This window comes from Perca flavescens, chromosome 14 (genome assembly GCF_004354835.1).
Source record: "Perca flavescens isolate YP-PL-M2 chromosome 14, PFLA_1.0, whole genome shotgun sequence".
In the NCBI taxonomy this organism is placed as follows: Eukaryota; Metazoa; Chordata; class Actinopteri; order Perciformes; family Percidae; genus Perca; species Perca flavescens.
The window spans coordinates 12,642,485-12,664,358 of record NC_041344.1 but is presented as its reverse complement, the minus strand read 5'-3'; the positions used below and the strand labels follow the sequence as shown (position 1 = coordinate 12,664,358).

The 21,874-nt window shown below is 40.0% G+C and overlaps 2 protein-coding genes across 4 annotated transcripts in view; both read right to left on the bottom strand.

Annotated features, from left to right (window-relative positions):
- Nucleotides 1-10,676, bottom strand: part of samd12 (sterile alpha motif domain containing 12) — a 107,570-nt gene extending 96,894 nt beyond the window's left edge. Inside the window, exon 1 of one of the 3 annotated variants that reach the window (XM_028597832.1) lies at nt 10,582-10,676. Coding sequence is in view for 2 of the 3 variants with exons in the window: in XM_028597830.1 (XP_028453631.1) it covers nt 9,703-9,763 (61 nt within the window). In the remaining variant the exon portion in view is untranslated. The other 2 variants (XM_028597831.1, XM_028597830.1) reach the window with 2 other exon arrangements.
- Nucleotides 10,677-17,991: 7,315 nt separating this feature from the next.
- abrab (actin binding Rho activating protein b) lies at nt 17,992-20,955 on the bottom strand. The gene is made up of 2 exons (XM_028598223.1): nt 20,037-20,955; nt 17,992-18,885 (listed from the first exon to the last, which is right to left on the bottom strand). Exons 1-2 carry the CDS (start codon nt 20,825-20,827, stop codon nt 18,402-18,404), a joined length of 1,275 nt encoding a protein of 424 aa, XP_028454024.1. The 5' UTR covers nt 20,828-20,955; the 3' UTR covers nt 17,992-18,401.
- Nucleotides 20,956-21,874: the final 919 nt, after the last annotated feature.

Genomic DNA, 21,874 nt, shown 5'->3' with positions numbered 1-21,874 from the left:
AGAGACACAAACTTCCTCTATTTGGCGACCACAACAGGAACTATTGCAGATGAAGTAGAAAGTTCAGGTTTTCTGGACAGTTATCTCGTCTTTTAAACCTGCTGCAAAGATTGCATTACCAACTTTAAGTGCAACAACTACAGACTTATTTTCACAATTGTATGTTTTTAAACTCTCTAAGAGCTCAGTGTTTATTGTTGTTGTTTTTTTATAGTGCAGGGTGAATAAATATGATCAGTGTCAGCACTGCATGACGAAAAGGATTTGCAGTTTTAGCACAAAGGCACAGCACAAACTTAGTTCAAAATAAATGTTGTTTGTCCCCACATGTATTTTTCCCCCGTCTAACTTTGCAGATCATAACCCTAAAATCCGGATTACCCAGCAAATGAATATTCTGTATGTGCGCTATTAAACCTCACTACATCAATAAAGTTACAAATAACAACATAGTGTACATTATTGTTTTAACAATTCATCCATATTTCTCATTTGAGTTTGAGTTTGCAGGTGAGGTGAAGTCCAGAAAGCTGCTCCTTTCCTTGCCAGATCGTCTGTTATGTTACTCATCTTTAAAGGTCTAATGTGTAGGAATTTTTCCCATCTAGCGTTGAGATCATATATCGCAATCAACTCTCTTGCACCACGCAGTTCAAAGTACGTCAGTGTTTCCCACTCAGACTATTGTGTGGCGGTCCGCCTCACTATCAACACCGGCCGCCGCACATTATTACGTTATTTATTTATTTTATTTTTTAAAATGCCATTTAAAATACATTCTTCTGCATTTCCTTTCCCTGCTCTCCTCCGTCTCGCTGTCACACACACACACACACTTTTTTTTAAGCCCCCAAACATCACCTTCCAGGCACCGCGGCAATGGTTATGTTTAACTCCGGATTTCCACAGGATGCAGAACGGCTGCGGATCGGCTCCGCTGCGTGTCTGCTGCGTGCTCCGCCCTCCGTCATACCCACTAGGTCCGGATTTGTTGCAGCACAGCTGCGGCCGTGACTGACAGCTGTAGTCACGAGGACCCACAAGTTCTCGCAAATTCACGTAGAACAGAACCACAAAACCAACAACAGTTTGTTTCCATCCAGAGGACTAGAGGGGAAACAACTCTGTGCTGTGTTTTAAAAGGTGTAGTGCAGAGAAATATGATCCGCTGTGAGCACGGTGTATTTTATTTTGAAAATTAACCGGATGTTTTATTTTGCTTCTGTGCTCGACTTCCTGTCCCACACTATCTGTGAGTTTATCATGTGACAGTGAAAAAACGCAAAAGGCGGAGCAGTATGTCCTGTATGTCCCACACCGGCTAACGTACTTCAAGATGGCGCATGAATATGGAGCGTCTACCCCAGTTCATGCGAATGCAAATGTAAAATTTCAAGCCAAAAGGAATACTTGGAATTGATGATGGTGGTAAATATTCATGAAAAAGGACAGGTTTGTGAACGGGCAACACAGATTTTGATAATGAACAACTAAACACGTTACACACTGGACCTTTAACAGTCCAGCCATCTTGTTTCTGCCTCACTTTATATGACCTTTTGCCTGTCTTTGCCCTTTTTGTTCTGGCTACCGGTCTACTGCTGAGCCCTGTTTTTGTTTTGACCATCAACCCAGTTAACCTTTGGTCTCTGAGTCATGCATTGGAGTCCTCAGTATCACAGATGACATAGACTTAACATATGAATAATATGAAGACACCATAGTGATTATTATGCCAACCTTGATTTGTGAATACACTCAGTTTTGCTTTGATGTTCAAGAACCAAACTGACAATTTGTGTAGTTAACAGAACAACTGAACATCTCCTAAGGTTTTGCTGCTTTGCTGCGGAGTTCACTTGAACTGCTCTGAGCTTCACACGTTTTTCTGTGCTGATTAAAATGCTGATTAAATTAGTAGTGTTGTAATTAGCTCTGCTGCCACCACCCCTCCAAACACATGCAATGGAACAATTATATATAACTGTGTTTGGTCTTCCATTTAAAGTAATTCCAGAAAGCCATCCAGCCGATTTCAAATTGCGTTTTATCACTGCTGTTAGTGGTGGAAGACACTTCATATCAGATTGTTGCAAAATCTTGGCATAGCACGTTTTAGAGTAACACAACTTAAAAATGTTCTTTCTTCACAGCTGTACACCTATTACAGCATATGCATATATTTCCTCATAGAACAAAAAGCATTATTAGCGTCAGGAATCAGATACTGTATGTGTTCCACCTTTAAAGTGCTAATCTTATGCTTTTTGCCTTTATCCCCCTTTCCTTTATTGTGTTATATATCTTCTTTGTGCATGTTATAGGTTTACAAAGTGAAAAAGCCCAAAGTCCACCCCAAAGGGACTTACCATCTAATCTAAATCTAATCTATAATGCTCGACTAGCTGCTAGCGTGGCACGCCCTCATACTCTGTTTCTGACTGGCTAGTAGTCCTTACCTAGCTACTGCGCATGTGCGACTCCCAACAAAGATGGAACAGAAGTGAGATGCCTCACTCTGTAGCTAAAACAGAGAGCTCAACACACAGGGTGAAAAGAGGAGCTGCAGCAATGTGCAGTACAACAAAAATATGGTGTTTTCTGAAAGTTAAACCATGTAAATCTATTCTGGTACAAACTCTAAATACAATTATGATCCTGAAAATGAGCATAATATGAGCACTTTAAAAGATGTCAAAAGAATAAACACTGCAGCCACCATGCCACATAATGACATTGACTCCCTCCATCTGTGCCAAATCAGTGACACATAAACAGCCTTAGATCTGCAGCTTCAATCAGTCAGCGAGAACAGAGCCCAGAGAACCTCATGGTCATCAGGGACCGGATCTGATAAGCCGCCAAGTTTATGCACACGACACAACGGGGTGCCAAATGATGCAGAGTATTTCACAAAAACCACAAAGGTCGACGTTTGTGAGGGAGAAGAGATGTGCACGGAAGGTTAGAAGGGTTTTACAATTGTGAAGTGATCAATGAACAACTGGGGTATTCAGCAATATTAATCTCTTTCCCCCAGAGTTTAATTTGCATCATGCTCATATGTCATGAAGGTTGTGGTACTGTGTACTGAAGATTTTGTTCTGTCCTGTTTGGTAACACAGACAAGGACCTGCAGTGTCAGCCAGGTTAATGTTGCAGAGCATTAAAACATAGTCCTAAATAGAGGTCGGACGCTGTAGAGGATTTTTATAAAACAAAGACAACACAAATCTAAACTCCTCTTATCATTTTGCCTTCACTCATCTGCATATTCATCAGATCTAAATGTGGAAAATCTGCACCTTTTCCCTCTTTGATCACTGTGAATCTGCCTCAGTATGTGCAAGTGTACCAAGTGCAAAAATGGCAAATGGCTTTTATTTCAAGTTGATTGAGCTGTAGCACAAAGCATCCTGAGGCTACAGGTGACATTTGAATACAGTGAGAAGTCTTAGTGCAGGTGTGACATGAATATGAAAATAACTACGATTCGCAACACTGGCGCTTTTAAATTGAATTATTCTTCTGCACTGGGCTGTAGTCAGTATTATGGGCTGTGGTTATGGAAGTGAATTTTTATATATATATATATATATATATATATATATATTTTTTTTTTTTTTTTTTTTTTAAATCTTAATGTAGTTCTGCTCTCAACTACAAAAGTTTTTTTCCTCCAGAACCAATACCATACCAGAACCAAACTTACTTGGACCGGCCCCTTCAATAAGTTCTACCTATTGTTCTCCATTGAAGAACTAGGAATATAGAATAGTTTTGAAATAGGCATTTTGGGAAAATAAGTTTATTTGCTTTCTTGCTGAGAGTTAGATTAGAAGTTTGATACCTCTCTCGTTTCTGTAGGCTAAAATGAAGTTAAAGCTAGCAGCACAGTTAGCTTAGCATAAAGACTAGAAACTGTTAGCCTTGCTTGTCCAAAGGCAACAAAATCCACCTACAAGCATATCTTAAGATCACACCACATATTATATCTTGTTTGTTTGAGCTGTACAAAAATGTACGTGCAAAAAGACGTTTTAAGGGGGCTAGCGGTTTCCCCCTGTTTTCAGTCTATGTGCTAAGCTAAGCTAACTGGCTGCTAGCTGTAGCTTTATGTTTAACAGACAGATACTGTATGAGACTGGTATCTCATCTAACTCTCAGAAAGAAGACAGACCCTTAATAGGCATAGTTCCCAAAATGTCACACTGCCTTGCAACACCATAGGTCAAGGGTTGTCAGGACATCAGAATTTTGTTTATGCCTTTTGTTTAAGTACTTCTTTGTAGAGCTGCAACGGACTATTTTCAATATTAATCTACTGATTATTTTACTCAATTAAGCAACTCATCATCTGGTAGTTAGATAGTGAAAAATAACTATTACAATTTCCCAGAGTCCAATGTGAAGTCTTCAAGTGTCTTGCTTTGTCCACCAAAAGTTATTCCATTTCCAATGATAGAACACAAAAATCAGCAAATATTCATATATGAAAAGCTAAAACCAAGAGAATTTGTTTGCATTTTTGAAAATAAATTTCAATTGTTAATCAAAATTGTTGCCAATTACCTAATATGTTTCACAAAGGACATTTTCACATCACGTCACAGTAGGAAAAGCACAGTTTAAATTATTGAATTCCATTTAAAAAGGCTACTTTGATCCTTTTATAGAAACTCATACAATAGAAGTGACAAAAACTACTCAAGTTATAGGGTCAACATTAGATTTATTGTGCCTTGTGTTCAATGGTTGATAGATGTTGCCTTTCACATATGCACGTTCACACAAATTCTGGTTAAACCAGGTGAAAATAAACTACGTTGAGTTGTTTGAAATCAAATAGTCTGTCAGGTTTATGCACCAGAGTACCAGACTCTATTGGCTTAACCTTTCCTTCTTTTCTCTCCAGCTGACATTCACAGACACAGTGATGCAAGCTGAGCCAGCTGAAGCACTCAGGCCTGAGACAGATCCGAATAGAATTGTAATGAGTAAACCCCTGACAGATTCTCTTCAGGTACAAGGTAGCAGATGCAAATACCGTAAGTATGTTGATGAGAGTCAAAGTCTAATATGCAAATGCTGGCATTGCTACATGACAACTTTTCTTTTTTTATTTTCTATTTTTATTATCTGCTTAGCCTTTGGTCTAAATTCCAGGCAGCAACACTTTAGTATGGTGCATCAAAGATGGCTTTAGGTCCACCCAAGGGACGATTACACAACACCACTCTCCAATGACATTTGCTACATCTTCTGTCATCTTAATCCCATTCCTGCTGAGTAAAGAGGTGAGATGCTACCTCACCGTAGCAACTCCTGATCAGCCTGACTAAGATGTAATCCTATTCCACCAACTCAAATAAACATGTTTATTCTACTAATTCTATTCGTGGGCCAGATCCCGGAGATGGATTTGAAATGAGTTTTCTGAATGGGTGCACATGCAGGCAGAGCAGGGCAGGACATATCAAGGAGGCTAGAGAGAGAGACAGAGTGAAATGAACTACCTCTGCCACGGGGGTAAACACTGCTGTGGTTTAACATGGGGGTCCAGTTCTTAGCTTTTTCTATGTGTTTGCATATCTACATCCATATACACATGCTTCTGTCACATGCTTATGTGTGCTTATAAGAAACCTAGCTCTTCATTATTGCCCTCAGGTCATGTAGCCGTTTTATAACCAGCCAAATATGACATACAAATTACATAAGCATGCATTCAGACTGAAAATAACACTGTGTACTGGTGACCGGGTGGTTTCAGACGCATTCCATACATACAGGTTTATGCAACATACTTGTCCCAAAAAAGTAAACATTTAATAAATAAAATACAGCCACCACATTACTGGTCATATTCCACCAGGGACCTTTGTTGCATGTTATAGCCCCTTCTCTGTCCTGTTTGTCTCTAGGCTGCCAACTGTCCAATAACTTCTGTAACTTTCCAAAACGGAAAATCCGACATTCAAAACCACTTCACGGCCGCTGCGTGGTGGTGAGAAAAGAGCCAGGGTTTTAAGGTTCTCTCTGCAACTTTTTTACACAACAATTTCTGTCACTTTTTATGTTTAGAACTGAGTACAACACTGTATGCTTTTAAGGAGAGACTGTATGATGGCCAGCTTTTCACTCCGCTGTCGAGTGCGGCCGTCCAAAACAGCTGTAAACACTTTTGTTATTTTCTAGTATAACCTGGCCCTCTGTTTGTTTGTCTGTCTGTCTGTGTGTGTGTGTGTGTGTGTGTGTGTGTGTGTGTGTGTGTGTGTGTGTGTGTGTGTATGTATATGTATATATATATATATATATATATATATATATATATATATATATATATATATATATATATATATATATATATATATGACTTAATGACTTATTTATAGATAGATAGATAGATAGATAGATAGATAGATAATATATATATATATATATATATATATATATATATATATATATATATATATATATATATATATATATATATATATATATATATATATCAATAAATAAGTCATTAAGTCATTTATATCAGCTGTTATGAGGCAACAATACATGAGACTATAATGTCTCCAACTGTGCTGAGGACTTGAGGCAGGATGATCTACAGCTTCGTCACCAGGGGCCTTTTGTCCAATATGGAGTGCAACTGCTGTGCCTTATTAGCACAATTATGAAGCTGTATTTGTATCTGTGATGAGTTGGGTTTTCCAAGCACAAGTACAGCTGCATGTGATGGTACATGAATGCATAAGGAGGTTTGATTAAAGCTATACACCTTCACCAACGTAAACCGTCTAAAAGAGGGCATCAGAATAACTGCCCAACATGATGTAACAATCTCCAAGACTCTTGTCTCACACCTCTTGCGGGTAAAAGAAATGTGTCAGGGAGAGTCACACATTTTCTGACACTCCAGCACAACATATTCTTCAAGCACTTCATTTCCTGGCTAGACATTAAAAGAACATGCAATGGGGGTTTTATTTTTTGCAAGCAACAAAAAGATGCTCGAACAAAGAAGCAATAAACAGATCATGAAGTTGAGTCTGAACTAATAGCAGCTATTACGAACATTCACACTATATGAAAGCTGATTAAGCCTTTCTCTAGATTGTCAATCGAGCCACTTGTCAGCATTAAAGACTATCAGTACATTTGTGGAGTTTTGTGTTGTCTTGCACAGACTGAATTTGCCAAACACAGCGTGTGAAAGTGCCTTCCAAAGTAACGCTCAAACAGCAAAAGGCACTCTCCAAGTATGCTTGTTTCTCAAAGAGCTTATTGTCTTCTCATGTGTTATAAATTATTAAATTCATGACCTATATTCTCTTGTCTTAGAGGGGTTGGTAGAGCACTGGAACAGAAAACAGTGACACTGCATAGTTGTTGATTTCTCTCCCCAACGAAAGCGATGGTGCTGCAGGGAACTTGGTCCGATCCACTGGGAGAGCTTTGCTTGCACCGCAGAGAAATAAACACAACCAGTTTTAATTAGAGCCAAACTACAAAAAAAAAACTTTTTTTTCTAGCTAATTGTAGGAAATTTAGAGATGGAGATTAGTTTGCACATTGGAAACCAATCAGTAAGTGTCATCTTAGAGGGAAGGGGATAGGAACACAACAAAAATAGGACATTTCACATGCTTATATAGGCCAATTTAATTCTCATTAATTTCCTTTCAATGAACTTCTCGATTTCAGAACAAAATCTAAATCATAAATTTAAATGATGATAAAGAAGTTTTGAACAATATTCAAATCCTTTACTCCAGTAAGTACAACAAATACAACAAAGTAAAAATATTCAACTAAAAGTAGGAATGCACCAATCTGACTTTTTCTTGACACCGATACCTGGGCTTTCCAGTATATAATGTTTATAGTATATAAACATAGAATGTATTAGAATTGACCAAATAGATCGGCCCCATTGTTAACGATACTTGATCCAGCTATTTGAGTCAGTATTGGCCCAATATCCAATATCAGTATTGGATCGGTGCATAAAGGTCTTTCATTCAAAATCCTCCTTAAAGTAAAGAACTATTAGCAGTAAATATACTTAAAATGTCAAAAGTAAAAAAAAATGGTTTTGCTGAAAAATGGCCCGTGTGATTGAAATATTAGTAAATATGACATTATTAGGCTATCAATAGTGTTGTTCCTCAAACATCACAAAATAAATCTGAGGGGTCGTGAGATGAGAGTTTCATTGGTGAAGCTGCTACCAACTTACAGACATCTAATACATGACGAGGGGGAAAAAGTCACAAGCCAACATTCTAATGTAGTGTTGGCTTTTTAATGTAAAATCTAAATCTGGAAGGTAATGTGAAATGTAGTGGCCTAGAAGTTTAAAGTAGCAGAAAATGAAAATGATCAAGTACAAGTACCTCTACGTACAGTCCTTCATTATTAGATTGACATTACGTTAATGTAAATTCCACCACTGAATCCTATCGGAGTTACTTTTCTCTGAGAGGCATGAGCACTATCATCACAGTCTTCAAAGAGAAAGCATTTTAAAGTATTGTATTTCAGCCACAGTAGTGGGCTGTATAGGATGTTTTGGCTGCTCTAGCTAAATATGATCACCTTGTGTGTTTAGAAGTGCAGTTTTTCTCCCCAATTCTGGCAGGCTTCAGGGGATAGGGATATCACTCATCTCTCTTAATGACACAAGTCAGTGAATCATGATTGAATGCACGGAGTTGTCATATATATATATATATATATATATATATATATATATATATATATAGTAGCTCCTCAAACTGCTCAAGTCACGAATTGTATTGCTTTATTTCACGCTTAGTGGGTGCATTTCTGCAAAAATGACAAAAGAAAAAAAAAGCTTTCAATAATTGTATTGTACTGCTAAAATGGCATTTGTGCATTACACTATCGCTGGTATCTTACAGTAATAGTTTTGAGATTTTTCTGTATGTAAAATAGTTAAGTTGTAATGAAAATGCTAAAGTTGTATCATATTTTTTGAATTTCATGGTTGTGGAGAGGATGAAGTATGTTTCTCCATAACTATTGTATCTAACAAAGAGATACTTTTAAAATATGAACCCACTGATTTTATTCATGGGTTAGCCTGAACAAAAAAAAAAAAAAAAAAAAAGATGAGAAAGGGATGAAGAAATGGATGAAACTGGATAACGGATAAAGCATTCAGCTCTGCTACAAAGTGTTCATCTGCAGGCAGCTTCAGAAAAAATCCAATACATATCAGGAGACAGAGACCCCGAATAAAAATGTGCAAAACAACAGTTTGAGGTGTTTTACACGCATACTTGTGGGTCCTTAACATGGGAAAACATGAGAAGTCATAGAGCAGAACAACAATAATGCTCTGCATACAGCTTTAATCTGTGCTATCTATGCCAGCACTAGTATATTGACTAGCAAACACAACATGACAGTCTACAGCCCACTTTTATAAATCTCAGAAGAGGAACAGGAGAGACGGGTTCAGGTCAAACAGCACAACGTGTGGGAAATGTGTATAAAATTTCCTGTAATGGCTGTCAGAGATGAATAACCTGATCTAGGACAGGTATGCAGGAGTGCCACAGCCTCATTCCAATCATAACTGCATGGACACACACTGGACTGAAAAAGCCTTTGAGGGGAGAGAGCTAGTCCCCCTGCATGCATGTGACACCCCCTCCTCCAACATACCTCTCATTGGATTCTGGATCCACAAGATGCCCCCGATAAGGTGAGGAGATTGGCCGAGCATCCCTGACAGTCACTTTTACCACCTACAATGTCCGGAGTGAGCACCTTATACCATATATAATTATTTACTGACAATCACGGAGAGATGTGCGTGACTTCCCCGGTCCACAATGTCGCACCACCTGCTGCCAGATGAGCAGCCTGAACCCGGGATGGTCTTGTGGAACAAGCTTAGCGCACAACACAGAAAAGCCCGGTAAATATTACCTACAAGACAAATTATCAATAAATAGACCCTCAGCACTGCATTGCTCCAGTGTCCTCCAGAGAAGACAGAGTGCACAACGGAGATGATTATGCAAAAGAACTGGACGCTCCTGGGTCACAGACCTGTTAACCAGTGATCGTCTCCAATCGCAGAGTTTACGACCAGGCGCGCCGCACACACAGTAGCAATATTTAAATGCAGAAAGAGGCTGCGCGTTAACACGAGTCTTTATGGTGTGAGATCATGTACCATCACAGTGAATCACAGCGGCAGCCTATATCGTTTCAACTGTACAGTGTAATTATAAGACAAGATGACAGTGTAATGCGGAGAGAGCAGAGGCTGCAACATCACCCAATCACAGGCTTTCACAGGTGACTCGACTGTGTCTGGGTTGAGACATGCACACACCATACAGCTCCCATTATCACGGCAACTGAACTACAATTGTCGGTTATCTTTGAAACGAACACAAAAACGGAAGTGCCATCGTGGACAGCACAGGAGGGTGAAGCGCCTTACCTTCGACAGCCATAGTGCTACTCCACAGATCTGGGCATCACTCGCAAGGGAGCATGCGAAATGTAAAAGTCAGCGCTCTCTCATTGTACCTTGTTTGGCGTGTTATCATCACTTTGCTGCGGGCAAGCCGGAGCGCACAGCTGCTGCGCCTCAATGGATTCTGGGAAGTGTAGGCGCAGCGCTATCTGGGATATGAGTGAAAAGCAAGTTTAATCAGTTTTGCAGAGAAGGCAGTTTGACAGCATCTCTCTCTCTCTCTCTCTCTCTCTCTCTCTCTCTCTCTCTCTCTCTCTCTCTCTCTCTCTCTCTCTCTCTCTCTCTCTCTCTGTGTGTATGTGTGTGTGTGTGTGTGTTTGTGCGTGCCCTAATGGAAAATCCCCGTTATAAAGCACACAAATATTCCTAGGATCCTAAGGAATGATCATTTTATTTATACAGCACATTTCATTTAATTACACTTAGATTCAAAATAAAGATAAAATACATGCAACAACTAGTAGGCCTAACATGTACAGAGAAGAAAATGCAAGAAAACCACACGCATGCACACACACATACCAGCACCAATGCGTTGGCGTGTGGCCGGGTTGGTTCAGTGGGTAGAGCAGGCGCACATATACGGAGAGGTTTATGCCTCGACGCAGAGGTCTAGGATTCGAATCTAATCTGTGACAATTTCCTGCATGTCTTCCCCCTCACTCTCCCCTTTCTCACCTAGCTGTCCTGTGAAATTAAAGCTGGAAAAGTCCCAAAAAATAATCTAACATAAAAAGAATGCATAGGTTTGTGTGTCCACAGGGCAGAATGTAAAGCCATACAACCTGTCTGCCATCAACTGGAGGTTCCCCTCATCCACAGATTCAACTTTGTGGATGCTCCATGCTTTTTGCACTCCATGGTGCAAGCAATAAAACAGCTTATTTTTTTACAATAACTGTGTCAATGACTGTGTCAAAATGTGCTTACCATAATTATCAGGTTTTGACAGCCACAGAAAAGACCTGTAAATCCTCATTGGTATGCTAATTGAACTGAGCACTTTCAATATGACACACCTACTCTGTGTGTCAATTGAACATGCAATGTTTCTTCCTGTCTGTAAACCTTCTTTATTGTGTGACATTATTGTTATATGTTTATGTGTGATATTGCTGATAATGACATGTGAGCGTGCATATGAGGTGTATCAAAGAACAAAATCAATGTAACCTTGTCATAATGCCATTACATTAAAGTTAAAGTGGAAGAGAGCAAAAGGAGGAAGTATGTGCAGCATCTGCAAGTTAGTCAAGGATAAAATATCTCCAATGGGAGACATCCCGCACAGGTATTGCAGGTAGTAAACAGATACACAAAGCAACTGTCCCACAGGGCCAAGCCTACTTACATGCCTGCCTGTGTCATGGTATTTGAGTGTGACATTTTCATAACTGATATCCTGGAGTGATAAAAAGATAATGTTCTGTAAGTGACACAATGAGGAAGTCTTGTTGTTTTAAGCATAATTCTTCTGTGTTGTGCAGAACAGGCGTGTCTGTCGGTATGCACGTCTGTGTTCTGGTATCTTCTTTTGTTATAAGGTCTGCTCAGCCTGTCTGAGGAGTTTCTCTGACTTTGATTGATAAACATCACGTACAGTACGTAAGTATGTGTGCTTCCTTGTGTGTGTGTGTGTGTGTGTGTGTGTGTGTGTTCATATTCCGTTTTACACAGGAGAGTTGACAAACTGACAACAGACAAAGGGACCACACAGACTAAATACATAAGGCAACAAGGATGGTAACGAGGAACAGGTCACATGAGGGCTGATGTGAAACACATCAGAGGCCTGTACTACGAAGCAAGATCAACATGGCCTGGATTTCTTTCAGTAATCCGGCTTTACTAACCCTAACAACTGCGGTCCCGGATAACCGGTGTCACGATGGTGGTTATCAACTAGTTCATTCAACCCAGGTTTGTCCAATCTAGAGACGCGCGCGTTCACATAAAAGAGGCGGTGTTTGCGCACCACGACCAATCGCAAACATCTACCAGAGCCGCATGTTATATATAAGAAGAGCAAATTATAATTCTACATAAACATAAAGGACACAGACTCGATTTTCCAGGGAAAACGCAAAACAGTCGCTGCTTCCTAAAACAGGAAGGAAAGCTGGCAAAAAAATAAATAAATAGCCGATGCTGTAGATGTTTAAATCACAACTCCAATATCACTTCCCCATCAGGCAGAACAAGATCTGGCCATAATTACACTTGGGCTTTCCATAAACTGTCTTTGCTGTAGCCTACTATTTCAGTTGCAACCCTGGCAGTGGGAAGCGATCGTGAGAGCAAATAAAAAATATAAAAACATAATTCAAACCGATGTGCGCATTGGCAACACACGGCTCAAGAAGCCGATATGTAATTCCCTCCCATTAAAATATATAGGCTATATTTCATAAAAATACCCATATTAACGGGGTTGTTGGTCTCTAAATGTTTTAACTTTTATGAGCGCACCCCTCTCTCCCTCTCTCTCTCTGCACCGAGCTCCGCCTGATCTTCTTTAAGAACGGTGATGCCGTTATCAATCAACCTATTGATCGGTCAGTAGGCGGTGCTTTTACACCGGTTGATCTCTGATCTCCAACTTAACCTGCTCCCGACCAGGTAAGGTGTTCAGCATGAGTTACCGTGACAATAGTGTGTATCCTTGAAACATAACAGAGAATGAATGGAAATGCATTGCCTACCACATAAACCATTTGAAAACCCTTTTTGAAAACTGCATTTACCTGTGGCCTTATCTGTTCTTCTCCATCAAAATTACTGTAATTGTTTTAAAAAATTCTCACAGCCATTTTCTGATGCTTAACAACAATCATATTTACAGCTGCACAATTATCGCTAAATTAAAAAGGATTGCTTGGGGCGACCTCTAGCTCACCCAGTAGAGTGTGAGTCCTTGACAGCGGCCCGTGTCCGAACTAGACCGTGGCCACTCTCTCTCTCTCTCTCCCCTTTCCTGACATCAAGCTATCCTGTAAATGCTGCAGCGCGTGTTCTCACAAGAACTAAGAAAAGAGATCATATTTCTCCTGTATTAGCTTCTCTGCGCTGGCTTCCTGTTGAATCCAGGATTGAGTTTAAAATCCTTCTCTTGACCTACAAAGCTCTAAATGGTCTAGCACCATCATATCTAGAAGAGCTCCTAATACCCTATTGTCCCACTAGAGCACTGCGCTCCCAGAATGCAGAGTTACTGGTGGTACCTAGAGTCTCTAAAAGTAGAATGGGAGCCAGAGCCTTCAGTTATCAGGCTCCTCTCCTATGGAACCAGCTCCCGATCTGGGTTCGGGGGGCAGAAACTGTAATCGCTTTCAAGAATGAACTTAAAACTCTTTTATTTGATAAAGCTTATAGTTAGGGAGTGAGGAGTTGCAGTGTTCACCTAACTGGCCCACCTGCTTCTCTTCATAATTGTTAGATTAATAATACATAACAAAGTAGAGGGAGGCAGGCCAGCCAAGCCCGATCCGGCAGGGGGGAGAGTTCTAAGCCCGAAAAAGCTACCTCTCCTTATGACCTGTCTCTCTTAGTTAAGCTGTTATAGTTCTAGACTGCCGGGGGACTTCCTTCCTTTGACACATTGAGCTGCTCTCTCCTCTCCCTTTCTATTACTATTACTATTACTATTTGTGAGTATCCTGTCCCAGAAATGCTTGTTACTAATCCTAGCTTCTGGGAAGTTTACTCCCCGGAGTCCTTATGTTTTTTCCCCCAGCGTATTTCCTTGGAGAACATTGGCACCAAGATCCTGGTTCCAGCTGTCGCCGCACTCCCTGCCGAGCTCAGTGGTGCCCTGCAATGTCATGCTGCTTCCTGCTGAACCCTGCACCTTCCCGCTACACCCAGTCACTGTTCCATTATTAATGTGACTACTATTGCCACTGTTCATCACACCCCCAACCGGCCCGTCAGACACCGCCTACCAAGAGCCTGGGTCTGTCCGATGTTTCTTCCCAAGAGGGAGTTTTTCCTCACCACTGTCAAACTGCTTGCTCTTGAGGGAATTACTGTAATTGTTGTAATTGTTGGGGCTTTGTAAATTATAGAGTGTGGTCTAGACCTACTCTATTTGTAAAGTGTCTCGAGATAACCTATGTTATGATTTGATACTATAAATAACATTGAATTGAATTGAAATTGAATTGTAAATCAAAGGCCATAAAAGCCCAAAACATAATCTTAGAAAGGATTGCTTATGTCATTGTTGATCAAATTGTGTGACTCTAGTTACAATAAAGCAGTGTAGACAACTAACATGTGAAACTGACAAATAAAAAGCTGTTTCATAAGTTTTGCTACACTAAGCTTACTTTGTCTCCTGGATGCAGTTAACTATTGAGTCTTGATGGGAAATTAGTAGTGCTATCTTTCCTCTTCAAGAAATTCCAAATATGTAGTCTCTGTCTATTCAGTTTGGTCTGGGTGTTCAGTCAATTGGAAGGTCATACTGCGTCCCCATAGGTGTCCCATTCCTCAGATTCAACTGCAGCAAATGAGACCCGATCTGTCCACTAAAGAAAGCAAATGCATCATTAATTCTTGTGGGACCAATTCATGTGCTCAGTATTCTTACAGAGAAATGACAAAGCTCAGTCTAATCGCTACTGGACATGTGTTTTCCATTTTTTCTTTTATCTTGACATGACATGTGTGACTGGCAATACCAGTTCATGTGATTCTTTCGATGGGCTGTGCATACCTCGTCTGCATTTACTTCTCTTGTGCATGTGTTTGTAAGGACTCCTGGAAACCAGTTCATCAGGTGGAAATTCATCAAATATATTTTTAACCAGCTGTTTAATCACAGATGATTGGTGATCCCCGCCCCCTTCCTCCCCTCTTTAATCAATGATCCATTGTGATCCATTGATGAATGATCCAATGTTATTCATTGTGTGTTACAGCAGAACACTGTAAATGTGTTAATATGTGAATGAAGTATTTTATGGATCATGGAATCTGACAACACCTTACAAAATGATGTGTATGCAGACAAATATTCAGATACATTTCTATTTCATAAGAGCAATTTTATATTGTTTCATTTGTTTTATTTAAAATGCATATACTTATACTTACAGGTCACTCACAACGCCATGTCAGACAGTTCATATCAGATCAAATCAGAATATCATGATCGATGTGGGTTAGATAGGAAGCACCACACTTTTTTTAATCATATCCTGAAACAGGAATGCCTGCACAAGCATGGTAAAAACATTTACACCCCTACACATGTAGAGATACATGTGACTATATTGATGCTTTTTAAGCATTCTTATAACAAAATACCAAACGGCAATGTGAAAACAATTATATCACAGTGAGCAGAGTGAATCAGACAATTGTCACCTGAATCTGCAGCTCCCCTTGGCTTTACAGAGCTTTATAGTATGTTTCAGCTCATTGTCACTCTCAACTCTCTCATAGCGTCAGGGAGCTGTTTTCAGAGGAAAAGCTCTAAAAACCCACTGCGACACTACCGGCTCAGCACCAAATAGCAGACAACACAGTTAGAGACTAGTTTATGGTGGGGCATTTAGCAGCTAAACATACACCTATTTTGTTCAAGATTTGGTAGAAACCAAAAACAGAGCTAAAAAAGACACAATCAGATGGACACAAGCACGACACCCAAAGAATTATAATTCACCATTCATTGCACCATATTTGCTGGATGTGTAAATAAGGAACTGTTTACAAACACATTCACCATGTCAACTTAAAAGGTGATATCTCAATGTTGTGCTCACAACTTGTTTCTGCTGCCCCCAAGTGAGAACAAAATCTGCAGTTTACTAACTTTGATGTTGATCTAGTTTATACTATATTCTGTAGATTTATGAGAGCTTTACTGCACTTTAATGAGAGCGCAAGCAAATGCCTACATGAAAAATCTGAAATTGTTTCAAAAAAGAAAACAAATAGCATCTTCAGTTTGCCTTATTTGTCAAACACTAAAATGATCTGCTAACATTGTTTCTGTATGATTCAACAAACTCCCCTTAAGACTAAAAAGCTGGATGTGAAAAGAAACGTTTTTCTTTTTCCCCAGACAGTCATAGTCCCCCTTTACATTAATCATTACAGACTTAGTCTAACAGGCCATGTAATTTAAAAGTGTGTGGTCTGCTCTGTTTCTCTGCATTGTGCCCGGTGCAGTATAATGACTGCTGAGCTGCAGGTATTCAGGCAATGAAACCCAATCTGTGTTTGAATTACTGTGCTGCACTGTACTGCAAAGCTGCTGGTTATTTGGTACATTAACACATAGGCAAATTAAGTATCTCATTAACAGTGTTGGGCAAGTTACTTTCAAAATGTAATACATTATAGATTACTAGTTACTGTCATTTGAGAGTAATTAGTTATATTGCAATATTACTGTCTCTGAATTGTAATGCGTTACACTACTTTTGCATTACTTTTGAGTTACTTTCTCCAAAATAATAGCGGAAATTTGACTTGGCAGCTAGCTTGTGAATTTCACCACCGGATCAATAAAGTCTCCTCTTTATCCACTTTGATACATCATAGATTATTCATAATATTTTGTATAATTAATATGGACATGCAAAGTAACTAAAGCTATAAAAAATAGATAAGTAAAACGTACAATATACAAGTAGGAGAGAATGAAAATACTCAATTAAAAGTATCTTATGGTTGTATTGAAGTACGGCATTGTTGTAAAATGTTTGTTTAAAGCACTTGAATAAGAAATTCATGTTGTTTAGTTTAAAACAGTCTAAAGGAAATGGTCAATTATAGTGTGATTAAAACTAACTATTTACATTATTTACAGTACTTGATTTACAGCTGATATGTGAAAAGGTCCACAACCTTATTTTTTTTAACAGTAATATAGTTTTACTGCGAACCGTCACAGGAAGTGCTTTTATTTTGAAGTAGACTACACGGAAGTTGTCTGTTGTGTACTCTTGCTAGCTTACTGAGATGCAACATGTCCGTCAAGCTAAGTTGCTCACTTTCTTGTTTGTAAAACTGCAACTGTAATAATTATTACCGTTCATGACAGCAACATATTGAACAGTAAATGGTCACAGTAAAAGACAAGCGTTTTTGGTCGTCATTCGAAGCAGTTCCACTACAGGCATAGTTACTCTCCACGGCTGATAAACTGCAATGATTTACGTGTAACGACCTAAACATTAATTCCCGACATGTTTAAATCTGTCAGCTGCTCGGACACACAGCTGTCCGAGCTGACGTACCATCACCTGTTGGGACACAGATGTTATGAAATAATACGCACGGCTTTTTTTTTTTCCTGTGAACAAATGCTTCGCGGTGTTGGGAAATTCTTAAAAAATGTTGCATTAAAATGCGTTGTAACTCGCGTTACTGAGATTGTAACGGGTATAATATTACCGAAATTGAATTAGTAATGCGTTATATTACTGCGTTACACCAAAAAGGAATACATTACTGTAATTGCGTTACTTTTGTAACGCCATACATTACTCCCAACACTGCTCATTAACATACTATAAACCATAAAGAAATTACAAAGCAGACATGCATGAGAACCAACACTGAATGGAAACTTAAGCAGCCAAAATCTAGAACTTCAAAGATAGCAGATTTCTCAAAACATGTGCATGACAGCTACAACTCAAATATCCACCACACAGAAAGAAAGAATACAATAATAGCAGCAACATAGTCTTTGGATAATCCCACTCCACACCATCTCCATATTCCTTTGATATTGTTCTACAAGTGTCCACTAAGTAGACCCAGGTCAAATTGTATTTTAAATCCTGCTCTTAGAGGTTAATTCACAAGTAGTTGTAAGAGGATTTCTATTACAACTTTGACCTAGTTGTTAACATCACACCAGCAGAGTAATGATCACTTCATCATCCTGGCCTTGCCACAGCATCTCCCCTTCAAACGCCACCTTCCCGTGTTTCCTGGCTCTCATCAGAATCCCCACCACCTTATCAGAGATCCGAACATATCTGTCAAACAGCTGTCCAAACGTGACGCGGATCTCTCCGTCTGGATCTGGATCAGCCATAGTCCTGATCACATAACACATGTCGGCTATCTCACGGTGGATGTGTTGCTCAGCACGTTTGGCTCTCTCTGCTGTTTTGGTTCCCTCCTTGGGGCGACCGTAACCCTCTTCGCCCTTTTGGAGGCGTAGGGACATGGAGTAATCATAGTCGAAATATTCACTGAAGGGGTTCAGTTTCTGGTTAACGTTGTGCTCTGAGGCCCAGTTCTGCCAGCGGCTCTTGAGGTTTCCCACAGTGCTGTATTTCTTGGAGAGGGCGTTGATCTTGTTGGCATCTGAAGTTTCCTTTTTGTACCTGGGAGGGAAGTCAGATTACATTACAAATAAATATAAATATACAACACACTATCTGTTTTGAACCAAATCGTCAACAGTGAGAAGTTGGAACCTTTTATTTTTGGTCTTGAGGGTCAATGCAGACCTAATTGATGGGTTTCAGAATGAGGTAAAAAACCTCACATGGATCTTGCATCAAAGTTGTCTTTGTGCTTTAAACTGCATGAATTACAAAAGTAATACCAGTATTCATTATCACAAGAAGGAAATGTTCACTCATGCAACCATGTCGCCTGCCTCTCCAAATATGCTAAGGTTGGAAACCAAAATACTGTAAGATAACCTTTGATATCTTTATTTGACTGTGTTTTTTCAGGTTGTCATGGAAGAGGAACTCGATCTTTGTGTGAAAATGTGTTTTCTTCTGTGACTTCATGGTGCACTAAGGGAGTGTAATTACGTTCAACAAATAAAGTCATCTCAAATATTTCAACAGTCCTGGCTTTCTGCCCATCCTGTCAAATCAAGCTGCCCTTCTCCCCATGACTAGTCTTAAATTGCCAGCTCTCCACAGCTCTGTGGAGTAAGGTCTGCCACACATACATTCTAGGATAGGAGAAAAAAAACGCTCTGGGTTGTCTGCATTTCTTTAAACCAATCACAATCGTCTTGGGCGGTGCTAAATTCCGGACCAGCGACGGTGGCTCTGCAAAATAATCTCGGGAAGGAACTTGTTTTGGTGCAACATTTAGACCCTGCAAAAGAAAACGCCACATAAAATAATAAATGAAGTTAACTGTTCACACAATACAGTAAAGTGAGCTATTTAAATAAGCTGGATATATGGTTAAACATAATTTGACTTTACCAGTGTATTGCCGTGTGTACTTCTTTCCATAGCAATCCAGTCCCAAAACATCCCAGTTAGTAAATGCCGTAAACATCTATTTTCTTTAAATCCTTGCCATCCATTTACATAACGAACCAAGCAGGCCTGCCTTATTGCACAATCCAAATTTTCTTTAAAACTTGCCATTTTCAGCGTGTAGCTCGCTAGCTCAAAGGTTGATGTTTTGTTCCGTAGTGAAGGGATATTGAGAACGGCAACACACAGAGAGCGGAATGGGCCTGGCATCCGGCGACAAAATGAAGCAAACTGATCATACTCACGTTGGGACCGGGGGTCTTTTAATCCTCAATGCTGACTCAGACTCTCCATCAGAGTCGTTTTGCTCGGATTCTTTCAAAAAGCTTGTCCTGTGTGTTTGAGCATCCTCTGTGTCCAGCCTCTCCTTCTCTGCCTCATGGCGTCCACTGTCGTCTTCCTCACCACCACAGCTGCGTCCCTCTCCTTGTCCTCCTGCCTCTTTTTCAAGCTTCTGCTCTTTCTCCACCTGCTTCCAGCTTTTGGTCAGAGATGATACCATGTTGGAGCATTTTCTGCGGCGTGTAGGCGAGCTTTTCTTTTTCAGAAGCCGGTCAATCTCCTCATCCGATGGCAGAGATTTCTTCTTGATCCTCTCGGTCACGAGCCCGATGCCAGCACTTTTCTCCTGAAGCCCGCTGGTCACCGGATTTACCCCTTGCTTTACTTTGATGCGAGATGGTGGCTCAGCTGGGGTCTTGACCTCCTCAGTCTTGGTGGCATCGTTGGTCTCCTTGTGAGGAGCTAATGTCTTTTGAGCCTCTCCAGATCTGATTATGTGATTTTGAGAAGCGTCTGTTGGTTGGATCTGAATGGGAGGAGGCTTCTTAGGTTCCCATGTCTTTTTGGGTTCTCCCACTGGTCCTCCCAGCGAAGATGGAGCCCAGCCGCTGGGTTCACTGGCCTGCTTCCTCTCGTTCTCCGTCACCCACTGCTGCCAGCTGCCCGTCAGGCTGCACACCTTGCTAATAGTGCGCAGCTTCCTGATGTTCTTGTTGGTGGATGGTTTCCTTTGGTTGGCCTGTATGTCAGACATAATTATGAGTATTAATGTGTCAATTTAGGCGCATTTAATCCTGCTAAGTGATCTTCCTTAACAGCTGCCTGGTTGGCCTGAACAGATCCATATCCTCTCTGCTTAAATCTTTGTTTTCTGTGACTTTTTCTCCCTCTACTGCTTCCTACCCTCATGCTCGCACCTACAGCTCTAAAATGGGGAGAGCAAACCCTGACACGACGGTGGAAGGTATTCCAGTCATCCCATGCTACTCTCCTGATCATCTTTCCCTGACACAGGTCACCCCTGCGGACTCATGTTTCATCACACATTGCAGAGCTTTTAACTAGAGGTAAACAGGGCAGTAGACCACATCGTGCTCAGCTTAATTAGCAAGTGCACAGATACAAAGACCATAAGACACTTAATATGTATTATCCGGGATAATCCCTTATTAACCTTTAAGCTTCAGCTGATACATCTTCAAGCATAATGCAAATATATCTGTTAGAAAGTCATATAACATCTTAGTGTTGACAGTTATTCACCTCAGTGGTTTTTCTGGACACCCCCACAAATTTAGATGGCGTATACTGGGAGATAATGAACTGATCTTGTGTCCACATACTCTCTGTGTACTGTAGCGCTGTCATTCACAGTGATGGGGGAGGTACTCAGATCCTTGTCTTAAAGTGAGACTATGTAACTCCTGAAAAAAGAAATAACACATTCCTCCTCTTACACGCGACAGGTTGAACTCAAAAGCAATAAACACACCCTTGAATTCATCACTGTTACGGGCTTTGGTGTTACAGCTTTACTTGGTCTGGTATGACCACCAGCTTATGGTGGCGATGTTGCAGGTGTTGCAGATGTAGATGCATGTTTTGTGTCATTAGCATTTTAAATATTTTTATTATTTTATATCCTTTTTGGGTACTTTCATCTAAAACAATAAATCACAGTATATATGCTTGTTGTAATGTGTTTCGAATAAAAATCTTAATTTGGTAAGTACATATGTCTGTCAGATAAATGTAGTACAGAAAAAGTATAAAGTGGCCTCCAATGGAAATACTCAGGTAA